This window comes from Durotheca rogersii (assembly GCF_024521655.1).
Source record: "Durotheca rogersii strain YMJ 92031201 chromosome Unknown GGS23scaffold_25, whole genome shotgun sequence".
Lineage (NCBI taxonomy): Eukaryota > Fungi > Ascomycota > Sordariomycetes > Xylariales > Xylariaceae > Durotheca > Durotheca rogersii.
In genome coordinates, this window is record NW_026251256.1 from 169,872 (window position 1) to 185,879 (window position 16,008).

The 16,008-nt window shown below is 55.6% G+C and overlaps 4 protein-coding genes across 4 annotated transcripts; 2 read left to right on the forward strand and 2 right to left on the reverse strand.

Annotated features, from left to right (window-relative positions):
• Positions 1-1,463: 1,463 nt before the first annotated feature.
• Positions 1,464-4,141, reverse strand: GGS23DRAFT_240241 (uncharacterized protein). The gene is made up of 2 exons (XM_051512152.1): positions 3,879-4,141; positions 1,464-3,814 (listed from the first exon to the last, which is right to left on the reverse strand). Exon 2 carries the CDS (start codon positions 3,702-3,704, stop codon positions 1,695-1,697), a length of 2,010 nt encoding a protein of 669 aa, XP_051368927.1. The 5' UTR covers positions 3,705-3,814; positions 3,879-4,141; the 3' UTR covers positions 1,464-1,694.
• A 3,685-nt stretch (positions 4,142-7,826) lies between these two features.
• GGS23DRAFT_240297 (uncharacterized protein) lies at positions 7,827-9,020 on the forward strand. The gene is made up of 3 exons (XM_051512153.1): positions 7,827-7,852; positions 7,934-8,031; positions 8,079-9,020. The coding sequence occupies exon 3, from the start codon at positions 8,140-8,142 to the stop codon at positions 8,833-8,835; it is 696 nt and encodes a 231-aa protein (XP_051368928.1). The 5' UTR covers positions 7,827-7,852; positions 7,934-8,031; positions 8,079-8,139; the 3' UTR covers positions 8,836-9,020.
• Positions 9,021-9,354: 334 nt separating this feature from the next.
• On the reverse strand, positions 9,355-9,836 carry GGS23DRAFT_606983 (uncharacterized protein; the record flags this gene model as incomplete). The annotated part of the gene is made up of 2 exons (XM_051519977.1): positions 9,355-9,716; positions 9,803-9,836. The coding sequence occupies 2 exons, from the start codon at positions 9,834-9,836 to the stop codon at positions 9,355-9,357; spliced, it is 396 nt and encodes a 131-aa protein (XP_051368929.1).
• Positions 9,837-10,558: 722 nt separating this feature from the next.
• On the forward strand, positions 10,559-11,923 carry GGS23DRAFT_240305 (Tctex-1). The gene is made up of 4 exons (XM_051512154.1): positions 10,559-11,096; positions 11,163-11,201; positions 11,277-11,351; positions 11,469-11,923. The coding sequence occupies exons 1-4, from the start codon at positions 11,073-11,075 to the stop codon at positions 11,820-11,822; spliced, it is 492 nt and encodes a 163-aa protein (XP_051368930.1). The 5' UTR covers positions 10,559-11,072; the 3' UTR covers positions 11,823-11,923.
• The last annotated feature ends 4,085 nt before the right edge of the window (positions 11,924-16,008 follow it).

The window sequence follows — 16,008 nt, forward strand, 5'->3', positions numbered from 1 at the left end:
CGGTCCGTTCTCTTGTTCAGCAAATCACCCCTTTTTTTCTCTCTATCTAAAGTCTCCCCTTTCTATACTTCTAAATCTCGGTCAAGGCGGGGGAGGGGGGAGGCAGGGGGGGTTGGGTTATGGAACGAGGGGAGAGGGTTGGAGGAAATAGCGACGTTAATTATGATGTAGCCACACTCGTCCATCTCATCTCCCTGCGCCGTCCATATCTATCTATAGGTGTATTTCATGTTCGGTGTGCGTTTTTATTTCCTCATTCTTTTGTCCCTTTCCCCCGGTCCCCCTTCCGTCTGCCAAGGGGGGGAGAGGGGGGTGAATTGAGAGGGAGAGGAGCACATATATATAGGTTACTACTGCGTGTGGGAGGGGGGCAGGGCGGAGAGCGAGCGCAGCGGAATTCCATTCGTTTCCTCGGGCGGGCCAGCGCGCGCCAGCGTGCTATATTACTTGACTCGTGTAGGTCCTGTATATTATATACATGTACGTATGTAGGTATGTATACTGCGACTCTAGACGCTAGAAGGCATAGACGACAGTGCTATCACCGCCACCACCACCACCGTCGACGACGACGATCGTAGAGCAGACGACCAAGGCTGCCGCCGCGTCGAGTAGGGGGTTCCAGCACCGAAAGAAAGCAGCCCTCCCTAACCGAACCGAACCCGCCGCTCGCCAGCACGCGAGCGCGCGCCGTGTGGTGGGGGGCGGGAGGGATATGCGGTGCTGGGGCGTCTGTCGTCGGTGACGTGCTGGCTCGGGCAGCTGCCGCGGGAGAGGAAGAAGGGAGACGGAGACGGAGACAGGGTATTCGCTGCGTGCGGTGGGCGCGTTAGTCGGGATGCGCTAAGGCGCGTGTCTATTGCGCGGGTACTGTGAGTTCTGGCGTCCCACCGGGAGATATAGGATCTGTTGGCAGACTTAACACGACGGGTTATCGGACACATCTCTCCCGGCTTAAGAGAGGCGGATCGGGGGACAGACGGCTGCCAGAGAGAACGCAGAGGTCACGAGACGGCGAGCATAGCAGAGTTAGATATTTTGCAGGGCGATGGGGCGCGGTTGACTGCCTGCGATACCGGCTTTTCTTTGTACAATTGATGTTGGCGAAACTTCTAGATACAGAAACGGGCGGGCAGACGGCTCGTCCGTCGTCTTCCAAGCGCGCGATCGCGGCCCTACGCGAGCCTGCCTTCCCCCCCCCCCTCCTTATTCCATCATCGTCGCTAACCTAACTGTGCTCGCGCAACCGAATCCCCTTCCCCGGAAACATGTATCATGACTGACTGAACTGACTTGGCTTGACTTGACTTGTCGACGCGTCCGCGCACCGACGCGCTCCCTTCTAAAACTCTACCGGCAGTTCCAAATTGACCATTCAACCTGACGCCGCCCTACTTCCGTGCCAAACACTCGAAAACAAAAACATCCTCGTAATTCGGTTAAACGTGTCTCTTCCCTTGGGCCCCGAAACCAAGAACGAACGAGGGGGGAGGATAAAACCAGCCTGCTCTCGGGGAGGGAAAAGTATCTCAAACTTAAATACCAGAATAAGACAGCGTAATAAAAGGTGTAAGGTTAAGGATAGACCGTCCGCAAATTCGGTCCCGTTCGTGAATAAAGAAGAATGCCACTTCGTAGCCCGCTATCCCCCCCTCCCCTGGGGCTGCTCAGCCAACAGGTTCGCACCCGAAACCTCATGGTTCAGCTTGCGGCCCCACTTTCCGACCCCGTCTCCGATTTCCGTTCCCGCCGTCCTTGATGGGGCTGACAAAAGTAACATGCTTGCTTTCGTCCTTGCGCAGGCGCACCGTCGTCCCGGTGCCCGTCCCGGTAGAGCCACGGTGGTGTCGGATAGAGCGTGGTCCGCTATGGTCGTCCTCGATGTCGATCTCGTCCACGTCCGAGATCGACTGGGCCCCAATGCTATCGTTGACATCCGACTCCACCTCAGAGTCGGCTTCGGAGTCGTCATACTCGCCGTCATCGCTAACGAGCGACGGCGCATTGTTGCTAACAGCCGTGTGCGGACTCAGATCTACGTCCAACATGTCATCGTCCGCCATCACGTCCGATTCGGAACCGGGAATCGCCCGAGCAGTAGGGGTTGGCATGGGTGTGGCGTAGGGAGGCAGAGCGGTAGGGCCTTTGCTGCTCGTCGGCCGGGTCGTGCCGACCGCTCGGGGCACCGGCGCTCGGGCAGGGACACGCACGAGAGACGGGGGGGGAGTTCCAGCAGCATTGGCATCGGCATTACCGGTCACGTCAACCTCGTCCAACTCGTCCTCGGGAGAGAAGAACTGATCAAGATCTACCTTGGTCTTGGCCTCACTGACTAGCTCGCCCAGGTTGCCATCGAAACCTCGGCTGTGGAGAAGACGAGAAAGATGCGGCGAGTCGGGCGAAGGCGAGAAGCTCGACTGCTGCTGCGTCGTCGCTCGGGCTCTCTGAGAACCCCTAGGCGCGACTTCCCCAGGTATCGAGTAAACCCCCGGCAGCTCACCCCGCCGATACATTTCTATCGACTCCTGAATGCGACGCACAACGGAGAAGCAAGCCTCGGACTCGGACATGGCATTCTCGCGCGCAAACGGATGGGCAAGGCCGGAGGAAGGGGTGCTCGGGTAGACGGGCTTCTCCTCTCCCACGCTGCCACCGCTGTCGGTGACCTCGATAGGATGGCCACAGTGAACGGCAGCCTCTTCGTGGCTCTTGAAATCGCGCTTGTGCGCGATACGACAGTGGTTGATAAAGCCCTGCGTGCTCGAGAAGTTTTCGCGGTGACAATCAATGCAAACAAGTTTCACAGTCTTCCCGTCGGCTCGCTTCAGGACGCAGGGGCCGTTCTTGTCCTTCGGGGGCGGGTAGCCGCTCGAGAGGGCCTGCAGCTTCAGGCCCGCCGTTCCCCTCGCCGGCCGACCGCCTTTGCCCGCTTCGGCGAAACTATTCCGCGTCGACCTACCCTCGGCCGAAGATCTGTACCTCGAAGACTCGGCTTGCGACGCCGGGGGCTGGATACCGTCAAACTTGGGGTCGGGTATGAGCCACTTGGCATAGTGCCGCGCATACGGGCCGTCGGTGACACCGAAGGGCGGCGCCCACTGAGGCAGCTTATCGCCCGGCTTCGGTGGCAGGGCCGCACCGGTTCCGTTGGCTATGTTCATCATCTGCTCCGGCGTGGGGACATTGAGTGGATACGGTATTAGATGGCACCGACGCAGCTGCTCCAAAGCCACCTGGCATTTGGCAAGTTCTTGATTAATGAAGCGCAACTCATCATGTTTGAGGAGGATCTCAAGGCTGAACTGCTGCTCGATAGTCTCCCTAATACGGTCCCGGTCAGGCACATCCGTCACGGGCTGGCACACATCCCCTTCCTCCACGGCCAACCTCTTACGCGCCTTGGGGCGACTGTCGCCGTCGCTGCCGTCGTCCGTCCTCGGCCGCTTCGGCGCGGGGGGACGGACAGCAAGATGCGGTTCTATCGCGACATTGCTCTGCCTGCGTCGCTTCGGCGTGGTCGGCGAGGCAGGGATAGTAGTAGTAGTAGTAGTGGTGGTGGTGGTGGTAGGAGCTGCGATGGCGAGTGGGGACGCTGACGGCACCCAAGCCTGCAGCGGTTTGGCGAATTCGAGCATGGGCTGGTCGACTGGCACGGTCTTTTCGCTTCCCCTCGAATCCGAACTCCAGAATCGGAACATGAGCATACCCAGAGAGGGAGCGGGGAAGAGGCCTGATGGTCAGGCCTGGTGGTGTCGAGACGGGACGACCGCGAGGTGGGAGACGGGCGAGGTTGGGCGCGGTACGGGGCACTGGACTGGGACGCAGGTCGGCGACAATGTAGGCAGGCGGTCGGAGCACAAGGGGAGGAGAGAACAGACCACCTTTGGCAGCAGGCTGCGACGGGTACGTACCGGCCTCTGAATCAAGCTAGGAAGGCAGGAACGATTGCCACCGCTTGCCACCTCTTGCCACCACGGGCGAGCGGCCAATGGGAAGGCGAGGCTGACGTAACGGCGAGCAGGTGGATTTCCACCCGGCTGTTCCCAGCGTGTCCCCGGCCGACTGCTGCCTTATCAGGTCGATAGCCTGCGGTCGGCCAATCGTGCAATCAGCGGATCGATTGCGCCGGCGGATGCGACCTTTCCTCTTCCTATCCTCGCCCTGCTTGCTCTCCCGCCCGTTCGACGCGACGGCTTGCTTAGCCTCGGAGCGGCCTGGCTGCGAGATGGCCTAGGTCCAGGGCCAAGGGGCACCAAGGCGAAGGACTGGCGGAGCCCAAGGGTGGCCGCCCGTATTGGATGGCGAGACGCGAGTCCTGATGGGCTGGCAGGCAAATGCGCAGGGGAAAAAAAAAAGGAGTCGGCCGTTGCTGATGTGGCCACGGTCAAACCCAACGAAACCCGTCTGAGTCAGGACCGAGGCAGAAGGGGGAGTGCGCGAGAGCAGGCCAGGCAGGGGGGGCCACAGGCCGTGCACCGCGGCGATGCAGAGGCCTGCGAAGGCTCTGCGCGTCAATGATTAGAAGGCGTGGATGGGTTGCTAGGTGCTGGGTCCGGCTCAGGCGATTTGTTGCGACCCAGCGACAAGAAAACAGGCCTGGGGAGGCGCCGACAAAGGGTGTCCGGGAATTAATAATAAAAAAGGTAATCGGACAGCGGATGCGAAGGAGAAGAAGAAGAAAAAAACACCACGGGGGACGAGGAGTGCAGCGCGGCGCAAGAGGATGGTATCAAGAAAAAAGCCGATACACAAGACGGTACGTATTAGGGGGGCGGCGCGTAAGTGTTGAGGATCATCAGTTTCGCGATCGAGGCAAAAAAGGTATTAAAAAAAAGGGAGAACGGGGGAGAGGTAAGGGCGCGCGTGTCTGAGGGAGACGGAAATCGTATTAAAGTCGGCAAAGGAACGCGTGAAATGAATCGGGGTCAAAAGGGCGCGGAGACAACGGTCATTCGCTGCCTGATGTCTGCCTCTCTCTCTCTCTCTTTCTTCCTTTTTTTTTCTCTTACTCTTCGACGGTTGCGACGGGGTTGGTGGTGTTGGGTGCAGAGGGCCGCGAGAACGAGAGGTTGTGAGGTTTCTAGAGGGTGCGAGATGCGCGGGCGCAGAGGGAGGTCCTGATCTGACCGGGCCTCTCTAGCTGATTCTCGAGTTAGGAGGTGTTACTTAACTCGCCCGCCCTGCTTGCCTCCTTGAGTGTTTTTTTTCTGGCCGCCCCCCCGCCCCTCTCCTGGCCCCCCTGGCTCGGGGCAGGTAAGTATCGCTAATGTAGGCATGTTATGAGGAAGTACATGCCGTACGGTGTGCGTACGTGCGTGCGTGCGTGTGTATATGTGTGGTAGGTGTCGTGTATACATGCCTCCCACATGCCCAGGTAGGTAGGCATATCAGCGCCCAGAGCTGGGTTAGCGCAAGCAGACAACAAGAATGGAAGAGAAGACGCTACCACCCCAGTATAACTCGCCGTTGGTAGGTGCAGTACATACACGCATGCGTACCTACGTGTATGTGGGTACCTAGGTAGAGGTAGGTAGGTAGGTACCTAGGTACTGGTTGTATGCATGCATCCATGCATCCGTCCTGAGGCAGGCTTACTGAGTAGTACATCCGATCTTCCTTGCTCTTCCTGGTGGCTCAATCGTCCAATGAATGGACGGATTCGAGTTATAGATTCCGGGCAGGGGTTTCCATAGTTACCTGGTACGTATGTATAAGTCGAGCGCAGGGGTTCTATATGTGTACATGTATGAATAGGGTACGGCCAGCATTAGGCGCCCACCTCTCTCATAGGTAGGTAGGTACCTAGGTACTATACACCTGTACCCTACGAGGTAGGTACTTGTATACCTCGTAGGCCATGGGCGCAACCCTTTCATATCACTTAGGCAACGCTTATGCAGGCTTGGCGGCAGCCTGCTGTGATGTTAAGCAGCCCCTCCGGCGGGTTGTGCGCATGCATATCTGGACATATGGGTGTCCCCAAGTACTGGCAAAGTACCTTCCCCCCTGCCCACCCGACCGTCTCATCCCTATTGTCTTACATTGTTCTCATGACTCACTCCAGGGAAGCATGTAAAATGCGTATCAATCCTTTCTAGGCGCCGACCCTGAGAGGTGGTGGTGGTAGCAGCAGGATGACACCCTGTGGGATGGGATGGGAATAGGCGGATTGGCCCTCTAGGAAAATAAGGGACGCCTGGGCTTTGACCACCACCATTATGGAGGTGTGCGTCACATGGCTGCTTTTAGATACCTGGTCGGTACTTTACTGCATAAAGCCGCCTTCCTTCCTTTATTGGCACCAGTCTCTGGTGTTATGCTGGCTAGGCCCACCTAAGCTGGCCTTTACGGCACAATACGGGTTGATATCCATGATAAGGACGGGCGTGAGCGACTTAGATAAGGCCACCAACGCCCTCCTCGTCCTTGTACCTAACATACACGTACCTATGTACTCCTATCGAGGTACCTCCTCATGTACATAGGTACATAGGTACCTGAGGTGATGTGTGCTCATGCTCGGATGCCCGTTCTTCCACCGCCCGGATTGTTGGTTCCCTGTTCTCGAGACGTTCCTGCAGCATGCCTCACATCCACCCACATGCATATCGCATCTCCGGCTCCTAATATACCTATTCCTACCTACCGTAGGCATTGGATGGGTGTGTGTGCATGTACGTGCGCATATAGGCGATTTGTGGCAGTTCTCATGCTATTGACCATGATAAACCTGTTATGGCTATGCTTAGCAACCAACAGATATATGTAAGTATGTGCATATATATATACTGTGTAGTAAGATCGTGGATTAGCATGGGCTCTAGTCTATCTGCGTCGGTTTATTACCATAGCGATTTGCCCCCGTACCCATCCGTATCGTCCGGTCCCTCTGGAGATAACCCGTAGAGGTGGGAAGAGGTCTTATTAGGGACATAGTGTTTGGCTAGGAGGCCCCAAGTCGCTTGTGTTGAAGTTTCACCCGCGTCGAGGCGAATCTCAGGTTGAGTCTTCAAACCGAAGTAGGTAGGTAGGCCATGCAACTCTGACTGGGGGCATACAATACAGGAGGTACGTAGGATGTGCCAACGTCCAATTCGGCTTGGCCTAACGTGCATTCTCGAACACTGGAGCGACTGCCGGTCTCCGGTATTATGAACCTGGATATATACCGTAGATGTTTTACCATTTCGTCTCATTTCTGAGTAATAATCAAACTGCTGCAAACCATGCTTGAATCTACCGTGTAGAAGGGTGGCAGTGCTGGCGAGTGGCTTCAAAGCACCTAAGGTATTCGAAATGCTATATACCAGGCCGCCTCCAACATATTACCGTCGAAACAAGTCTCTCAATGAATATACTGAACTGGTGTAAGGTATCTGAACCTCACTGGACAAATACCTACCTCACGAAGCTATAGTAGAGTAAGATACATGGCAAGACACGGAAATTTATGTTTCACAAACGCTCGGGCGAGGTTGAGACACGGCAACTCGCGAAATGTCAACAGGTAATGCCGGTCTATTACCAATACTTCTAGGACCTCTCTCGACATTCGTCAGCCGTCCATCCCATCTCTTCATAAATCCCTTCCCCGCCACAATGCAACGATCACATTGAATCTTATGCCGGGGTACGGACATTAGGCACTTACAGATAGGCAGGTACCTACCTATGTACAGCCCGTTTATCTCAGGTTCCGGGGTTAGGATAGGTCAGGTACCTACCTAGGTAGGTACCTGACCTGGTAGACAGGTAATGTATAAGTGGGGCACCATATATCGCTAATAGAGACCTAATATGACGTATACCCTTACCCGAGACCACGTACCTGCCTACCTAGGTACCTACGGAGGTAGGTATGCATCGTAGGTACCTCCTCCCATGCACGGGAGGGCAGATGTACCTAAACAGGTGCAGCGTTGACAGCTAGTAGCGGTCGGCCATGCCAGGAGCTTGCCTTATCGATAAAGCAACGCCCTCGATATTTTTTTTACGTTGTGCCCGACCTTCCAACCCGCCTTTACCAACAACGTACGTACCTACACGTACTAAGGCAGCGCAAGTGTTAACCTTGACAGCCGCAACTAGGACTCTTATCGAGCTCTCGATGACGGCTACTCTTCTTCCGCCGGCGGCACCATGACCGCCCGAGGAGGCCCCCGTCAGGACCTGAGCGAGAGCGTCCACCCGTCCGCGAAGCGAAAGCGCGCCGACACCGATGAGCCCGTCCCTCTGAGCAAGAAGCCTCGTCTTGCGGCGAGCCTCAACCTATCCTCCGCCGAGGACGTCAAGGTCCTGCAGGCCGTCGAGGCCAAGTACGACGTCCAAATCCACTCGGTAATCTCGTCTTACAAGATACGGAAGAAGGTGACGTCCATCCTGCGACAGCTCGTCGCGCCGCCGCCGAACGAAGCCGATGGCCTCGCGACCGCTTCCGCCGCTCCGGCAGCCACGGCGAAGGTGGCCGTCCTGCGCGCCAAAGCATCCGATGCGAGCAAGCTTATCTCGATAGCCGAAATCGCAAAGCGCGAGCTGGAGAAAGGGGATCTTGGTGGCAGCGATCGTTGGTTCCAATACATCGCGCTGGGCGAGCAGCTGGCGGAAACTCCCCGGAGAGAGCGCGATGCTGTCGTCGAAGAGACGAAGCTAGGGGGTGCCGGCGCTGGTGAGGATGACGGAGACGACTTCGAGATTATGAAGACCCCGCTCGAGAGAGCCCTCGAGGGCCGACCGCGACTGCGAGGCACGCCCGTCATGAGCCTGTTTCTTTCCCAGACCTCGATCGAAGAACTGAAGAATCGCTTCGGCGAACAAAGCAACCTACACCCAGCATAACGGCGCACCCCAGACTACACCCATCGGAAGAAGTAGCGATCACGGTATAGAGGGCTAAAGACTGGACATGTCGGAATGAGGACCGTGAGGACCGAGAGGACCGAACAATCTGTTTATAGAGCTAACCACGCCACGAAACTCGATCTGTATTCTCTAATCCGACCTCTCGTTCCACACTTGGTTCGACCCATACAAACTCCACAGAAATGCGGTCAACATAGAATATGCGCTATACTAATGGGAAATGCCGTCCTATATGTGTATATATATGTATATATATACATGCCTTCGACACGTCCATCTCCTTTCACTAAAAACGTAGTCAAAATATGCAGAAACCATCGCCAGACAATCATGAATCCAAGCTTATTCACGTCAAGGTATCGCACGCCAGACGGTCGCGCTGACCCAATATACTCGCAACTTCGGAGGTTCTGCTTATATATGTAGTCTCTCGGATCCGCCTCGATTCGTGCGTGTAGTAGCAATGTCGTAGTGCTCTGCGGTTCCCACGGGCGCCTAGGGTTTCCTGCCTCCCTCTGCGCCCGAGTACGTTATGCGCAGCACGAAGTTCACCACGACAGCGAGCAGGAGGATGATGGCGAGCACGGATGGGCCGAAGCGGTCGTCGAACCCGGCTTGACCCCTCACTCTTATCGACTTGGCTCGCCAATGGTAGGTGAACAAGGCGTATATCATGGTAAGCATGGCTACGCCGGTGAACAGGAAGGCGGAGATGAAGGCGGGGCGGTCTCCGAAGTTGAGCATGCCGATGGCCAAGGCGCCGAGAATGACGGTGAAGTTGAGCCATGACAGGAACGTCCGCTCGTTGGCGAAGAAGACCTTCGGTTCGACTCGGGTCGGCAGGGCAATACGTTTGCCTAGTATCGCGAGAACGATCTCCTGTTAGCGTCCGGGGGGGTTCTTTGGGGAATCGCGTCGGGCTAAGGGAGGTTGGCTTGCTCACCAGGGGCAGTCTGGAGAAGAGGCTGGCTAGACATGGCGATACGGTTGCGGCGAGGGGTCAATTGGGTGGTCAATTGGTATAACGAATGTCGGTGGTTGATGGAGTAGACTTGTGACCGGTACGGAATAGAGGGGTGTGGCGTTACTGTTGTTGTTGTTGTTGTTGCTATAGCCGAGGAAGAAAACTAAGGCGTTCAGCTCGGGTTTGCACCAGCCACCAGATACGGGCAATCTATGGCCGATGTGAGTGTCAACAAGGTGAGAAAAGAAGCGAAGAATTGCGAAAAGGAAGAGACGGGGAGAGGGAAAGAGAAAGAAAAAAAAAACCAGGTATCATGAACTATGACGATGATCGCAAGCAACGAGGTGTTGGAGTTGAGAGCTTGACAATAGACGAAGGCAGGAAAAGATTACACTAGCGACCTCGGTGGTGGGTCCAAACACGTGAACCGTTCTGCGTCTCTCAATGGTTGAAGCGGCGCAGGCAAGGCTGTTGCACGTGCCCACTTGCCCCGCGTACTTATGAGTAGGTACATAACATTAGGTGCATATTTATGTACCAGTAGTTGGTAAGAGCGGAATCTAGCACATAATGTAGCGTATCTAATGTACAGTTAGGTATGTCAGGTGTAAGTACCCAATGTATAAGCATAGCGGGCATTATGTCGGACCCTAGGTCTTAGCTGTGGTGTACCAGCTCAAATCCGATTCGTCCAGGTGTTCAAGGCGTTTACGGTACCTAAAAGTACCAAGAAAGGGGAGGGAGAAAACAGGCTATGCTAGGTAGCATCCATACTCAGGGTAGGTACCTAACCTAGTGGGCTTAGGTGGTATACGGCCATCGATAGGAGCAAGGATCTTCCCATAAGCTCGAGCTGTCCCAGAGCTGAGCCCTACGGGAAGCTATGATAACACACACGAGATAACAGGATAAGGCGATAAACCCCAGGTTGTGCCCGTTGGCTTGCCTACTTTTCTTCCTTACTTACCTCCTCTATGTCCGACTACTGCCCACTCTAACCACAACACTCCAACCACGCACTCTCTGCCATATCCGTCTCCCTCACGTAGCTTAGGAGGCAACTACTACGTTGCTACCTCGTTGAGGACGCCGAAGGCCAAATCCTACGAGGCTCCCTCCATCACCGATCTTCAGGCGGGAACCCGAATCGTCTTATATACTTGGACGCTCTCGTTACCAACCCGACCACCTCCATCCCCTATACACCGTCTCAACAGCCCATTCCAAACTCGGCACCCTTCTATCCAACATGGCCTCTCAATCTAGCAACGCCGTATGTTACAGCTGCTACCGGTTTTGAGTCCCCGTCACGAAAGTTAGCTTACCAGGCCGTCCTTAGCCAATTAGCCCTACCCGCCTAAAGCAGATTGCCATGGACGTAGGTTCCCTTCCCTAGCCCTTGTCGGAGCTTTCGTGGGGCCGGATCTCGTCAGCTAAGATCAATTAAACCCAGGCCTGCCAAAGCGCTATTGGAAGTGCTGAATTCTACGAGCATCCCAAAGTCGAAGGCTGGAATTCAACCATCATCGTACGTTTGTTTTTTCTATCTTGTATTTGCCCACCAGCATCGGGAACCACCTACAACACCCCCCCTTCCAGGGCCTTTTATACTGGGAGCATCGCTAACACGAGTCGCTCACGCCAGAACTCCATCCTCAAAGCCATCATTTCCGAGTCGACTCCCTCCGGTTCCCAGACCCCGACCCACAAATACGTGGTCAACAGCACCATCGTCCAACATCTCGTCCCGACGTCGGCCCTCAACAAGCCCAAAGGCGGGAGCGAAGCGAAGGCTGACAGTCCGCGTATTAGTACCGGTGATGGCAGCGGTGGCGCCACCGCGACGGACGGGAAGCCTCACGTCGGCCGGCGAGGCATGCACTCAGCTACCCAAGCCTTCTGGAACGAGAAGACGGACGGCATGTGGAGCTTCAAGTACGACGGGGGCGAGAGCAAGGGAATGGACGTCGTTATCAGCGTCATCTGGATCGGCATATAGGAGAGACGGTTGGCAACGAAAACGGGCCTCCCCCGCCGGAAGAGAGCCATTCTTTCACGAGCATACCGCACGCTATACAGTGTATGAAGATACGGGAAAGAGATTGAGCAGGTCGGTGTTTTCTCACACGACACGAATATAGGACGCCTAAGGCACACGGTCATTCGCATAACACACCCCGACCAAAGTGTAATGGACAGGCATGCCACCTGGAGTATGCTGGCACAACAACGTACATATCAACATACTGCCCGACCATTATCTGGCCCGCCACGACCACTTAACTAGTCTGGGGCACCAGCCCAGCACTCTGGAAAGAAAATCGACTACCTACATACATTGGCTTTACTCCGCCGTCGCGCGGGAGTAAAGCCGAAGGGGCTCAGCAATTTACCTACGTACATACGGCCGAAGAGGCACTCCGGTAGTCACGAAATACATACCATTAACGAGTTACGTTCCCAGGTATGTTAACAGAACCGGACGTAGCGCTGGGTATGTCTACCTTGGGGAACCGACATTTACTTCATGCTTGACGGGGAGATTGCCCATCCTTAAATCAAGGGGTTCGACACGCATATACATAGGCTTGTTGGCCTCCACGTACGTGGACACACGCACATAAAGTTGTGCCGTGTATTGTTGCTTTGTTGTAACTCGGGTTACGTCGGGTACGTACGTAGTAGAGGATCCTGAGCCCGTGCCGGATGTGACGCTGATACGTCCGGAGAAGAGGCGAAAGCTAACCCGTTTTGTTTTGGATAAGAGTGTTTGTATTGCCTCTGTTTATGAATCCATCCAAATGTTTAACCCAGATTCTTACCTAACTTCCTTGCCTACCTTCAACGAACACCTGTGTTCTAGCTAAGTTACGCGGCGACGTAGGGCTATATCGTCTAAGCAACCGCTAAAATAGTATCTACGCGTCTGCTTCGTTACCCGCTTACGAAGAGGGTACGGCTTCGAGTGGACCAACTAGGTCCTCTCCCACTCACATATCCTGAATGTACGTAGGCAGGTTTGGTGCGGATCGAGAATAGGCAATATCCATATTCTACATGGCATCATGCAGAATATCACGTATGCTGGGGACCTAGTCAGAGGACGCCGCCGCGGGATTCGTCGAAGCCGCCGGTCGGATACTTGCCATTGGCCGTGTAGGTGTTCCTGGATACGCACCCCTCAACCGTTGCACCCTGAACACACACCTGCCTGCCTAAAGATTAATGCCCAGACCGTTGGCTCCCGGCAAGACTGTCATTTGTCGAGCGCATCTCATCTGGGTGTGCCGTCGCACGTCACGCGAGCTAGCCCTACAGGTGTCCTTTTTTTTCCCTCTCCTTCGGTCCCCCCTCTCCCCCTTTTTTTATTCTGGCAGATTGCGCCATGTCGTACTGCATCGATGGGACATGACTACATCCATACGTGTACGTACGCACATGCTTTATACGATATGAAGGTGTCAATCTAGGAAGAAATGCTCCTAGCTGGCCTTCCTTCTCGCTCGCTCGTCTGCGTTGTGGGGTCGCCAAGGGTCTGCCTCTCTCCTTCTCCTCACTGCCTGCGTATTATGCGTATGCGTGCGTCGCTTTCTCCGCGTCCGCGTCAGCCAAGGCGACGGGAGGGAAGAAAGCAGGCCATGCTCATGTCATCTCTTTTCGGATCGGAGTCGAGCGAGGAGAGAGGGGCGGGGAGAGAGATACGGCCCGGAAGCGCATGCCGTCGTGATCGACTGAGTACCTACCTATACCTACGCCTTACTGTGATGTCGAGCTTCCCCTCTGCCGCCGATTAGATATCTGTAGGGCGTTGGGGCGCCAACTGGAGTCTAGAACCTCATATATAATGGCATAGGTTATATTGCCGTAGTCGTGCCCGGCCCCGATGCTTCCCAGCCTGCATCCGCCCGCTGACGGCTGACGGGAGGAGGGGACGGCTAATGAAGCGCTTGGTCCCATACAGAATCGAGACACATATACGTAATAAGCCCGCGCAGTGATTTGCTGCCGGGAACTTATTCAGTACCGATGGGCCGGTAACCCGCCTGAGTCGAGCGCTTGCTCCCGCGACCACAGCCCATCCCCATGTGCACCCGTCGCGTTGCGTTGCGTTATGTCGTGTCGTGTTGCATTTCTCCTGGTCCAGTAAACTGGCGAGGGGGATATCGTTTCGCCGCCGACGTAGCAGAGAAGACGGGTGTATCGCTCCGAGGCACGTCTGACGGCCTGCCTACTACTACGCATATACCTACCTCCTACGTGGCGGCGGTGGTGTCAGGGAAAATCCCGATCTTGGCTTACCAGTTGTAGAGAACCGACTCTCGTCGCGGCGAGGGCTCGAACGGCTCTAGCATGCGACGGCGTACGCGAGTCTCCAACTTGCGTACGTGTATAGAAGCGGCGCAAGTGATGTAGAAAAAAAAAAGGGGGGGGGGGGGGAATATGGCGTGGGAACCGGCCGGTTCGTCGCCTGCCCCGAACACGAACAGTTACTCTCTCTGCAAATAACCTACCTCCATAGATAGGCACCACGTACCTAAACCATATGTTAGCCAACTAGGTAAATAATATTTTTTATCTACCTACCTACACAACACACCCCCTTCGAAAAGAACATCTACTTGAATGCAAAGGGTGGGACGACGGGAGTGTCGATGGTCTGGTGCCGGGCGCGGGCGGAGCTCGCCGAGCGATCTTCGGCGGTGGAAAGCGTCGGGCCAAAGGGAACGATGATGTATACCTGCCTTGGACAGGTACCTTCTTGGAATGCATTCGGTACATGGCTGTGCGCATGTATCTGTCTACGTACATACGTACCTTCCAGGTACCTCAGGTACCTTAGGTACCTCCTATCTGTATTCACATTATTCTGGTTGGAGGTGCCCAAGTCGCCTTCGCTCGATTCCCTTCCACGTCCATCCCTCTTCGAATACGACGACCTACACCTCCTAGACAATCTCCCGGATCGCCCCCCCTCCTCGATCGGGATGGCAGACAGTAGGAACAGGCTCCTTTAGCCTAACCCGGGGGCCCCCCCGTGTCCAGCCCGCTCACTCGCTGGGCGCTCGCTTGGCCTGGTCCGCCTGGCCTTCTCCGGTCGGGGGCGAGGGCTGCGGGTCATGCCACCCACGAACTCTCTCCGCCTCTCCCCATTTGTCACGATAGATCTCCAGACAGCCTTCTTATCCCGCGCCGCCTCTCCCAGTTGGAAGGAGTGGATACAATGGGGTGGTGGTGGGGGGACGAGAATCTCCACCGCCCAGGTTTTTGCTTCTTACGTTTGCTCACTACAGGTGCCGTAGGTATAGACAGGAGAGGGAGACAGGAGATGGGAGAGAGACAGGGGAGAGGAGAGGCGAGGGGGACACAGACAGAGACAGAGGCGTGCAAGTAGTAGGCAGTGTGTGTACCTTCATGCCCGATTCACCCGCTTGCCTCTCCTCCCAAGGGAAGAGGCGCGTCTGGCATGTACTCATAGGTGGGTGTGAGGCAGGTAGGCTGGCAATGCAAGATGGAGGTTGTAGCCGGCCATGACATCCCTGATCAGCCTCTCCACGCGGCCGATTTAAGAAACCCACTCCTCCTCCCCATTCCTCCTGCTCGCGTGTCTTGATTCTAAACAAGTCCTCTGCCACGACTCAATCACACAACCGTCGAAGCACCTCTTCTGCACCCGGTACTTTTACCCTCTCCCCCCCCCACGCCGACAGTAACATAGGTACCTAATCCCCGGAGCCGCGGACCGGATCGTGAGAACAGACAGAGATCGCTGCTCGCCTCCTCAGCTAAGCGCCAACCCCCGCTGTTGCTGACCAAGAAGGGGAAGAAGAAAAAAAAAAAGGCAGAGAGAGGAGAAGTGAGAAGCATCCAACCGCTCGAGAATTGGCCGCCTACGATTGGTGGTGGGTCCTTCGGGTAGCCGAATCTGAACCAGGTTAGGACCGAATAACCTAAGTCTTGTCTCTTTTTGGCAAGTGAGAACCGTGGAAGCTCGTCCGTCTTCTATAATCTGCCCTGAAAAACTACCGACGTGCCCATCTCTCTCCATCTACTATACCACGCCCACTACGAGCCCAGCTCGTCGTCACCAACCACGCTGCCATCCGCTTCGAAATCTCGTCTCGGTTGCGCTGTGTATGTGCCTACGTGCATTAATACCACCTGCCACCGCCAAGATCGCGTGTATA

What these genes read in the sequence shown, in the direction of transcription:
- GGS23DRAFT_240297 (XM_051512153.1), top strand. Translation starts at nt 8,140, where the DNA reads ATGACCGCCCGAGGAGGCCCCCGTCAGGACCTGAGCGAGAGCGTCCAC.
- GGS23DRAFT_240241 (XM_051512152.1), bottom strand. Translation starts at nt 3,704, where the DNA reads ATGCTCATGTTCCGATTCTGGAGTTCGGATTCGAGGGGAAGCGAAAAG.
- GGS23DRAFT_240305 (XM_051512154.1), top strand. Translation starts at nt 11,073, where the DNA reads ATGGCCTCTCAATCTAGCAACGCC. An exon ending in CCTCTCAATCTAGCAACGCC is followed by an intron (nt 11,097 to 11,162) that starts GTATGTTACAGC and finishes GGCCGTCCTTAG; the next exon opens with CCAATTAGCCCTACCCGCCT. An exon ending in TAAAGCAGATTGCCATGGAC is followed by an intron (nt 11,202 to 11,276) that starts GTAGGTTCCCTT and finishes AATTAAACCCAG; the next exon opens with GCCTGCCAAAGCGCTATTGG.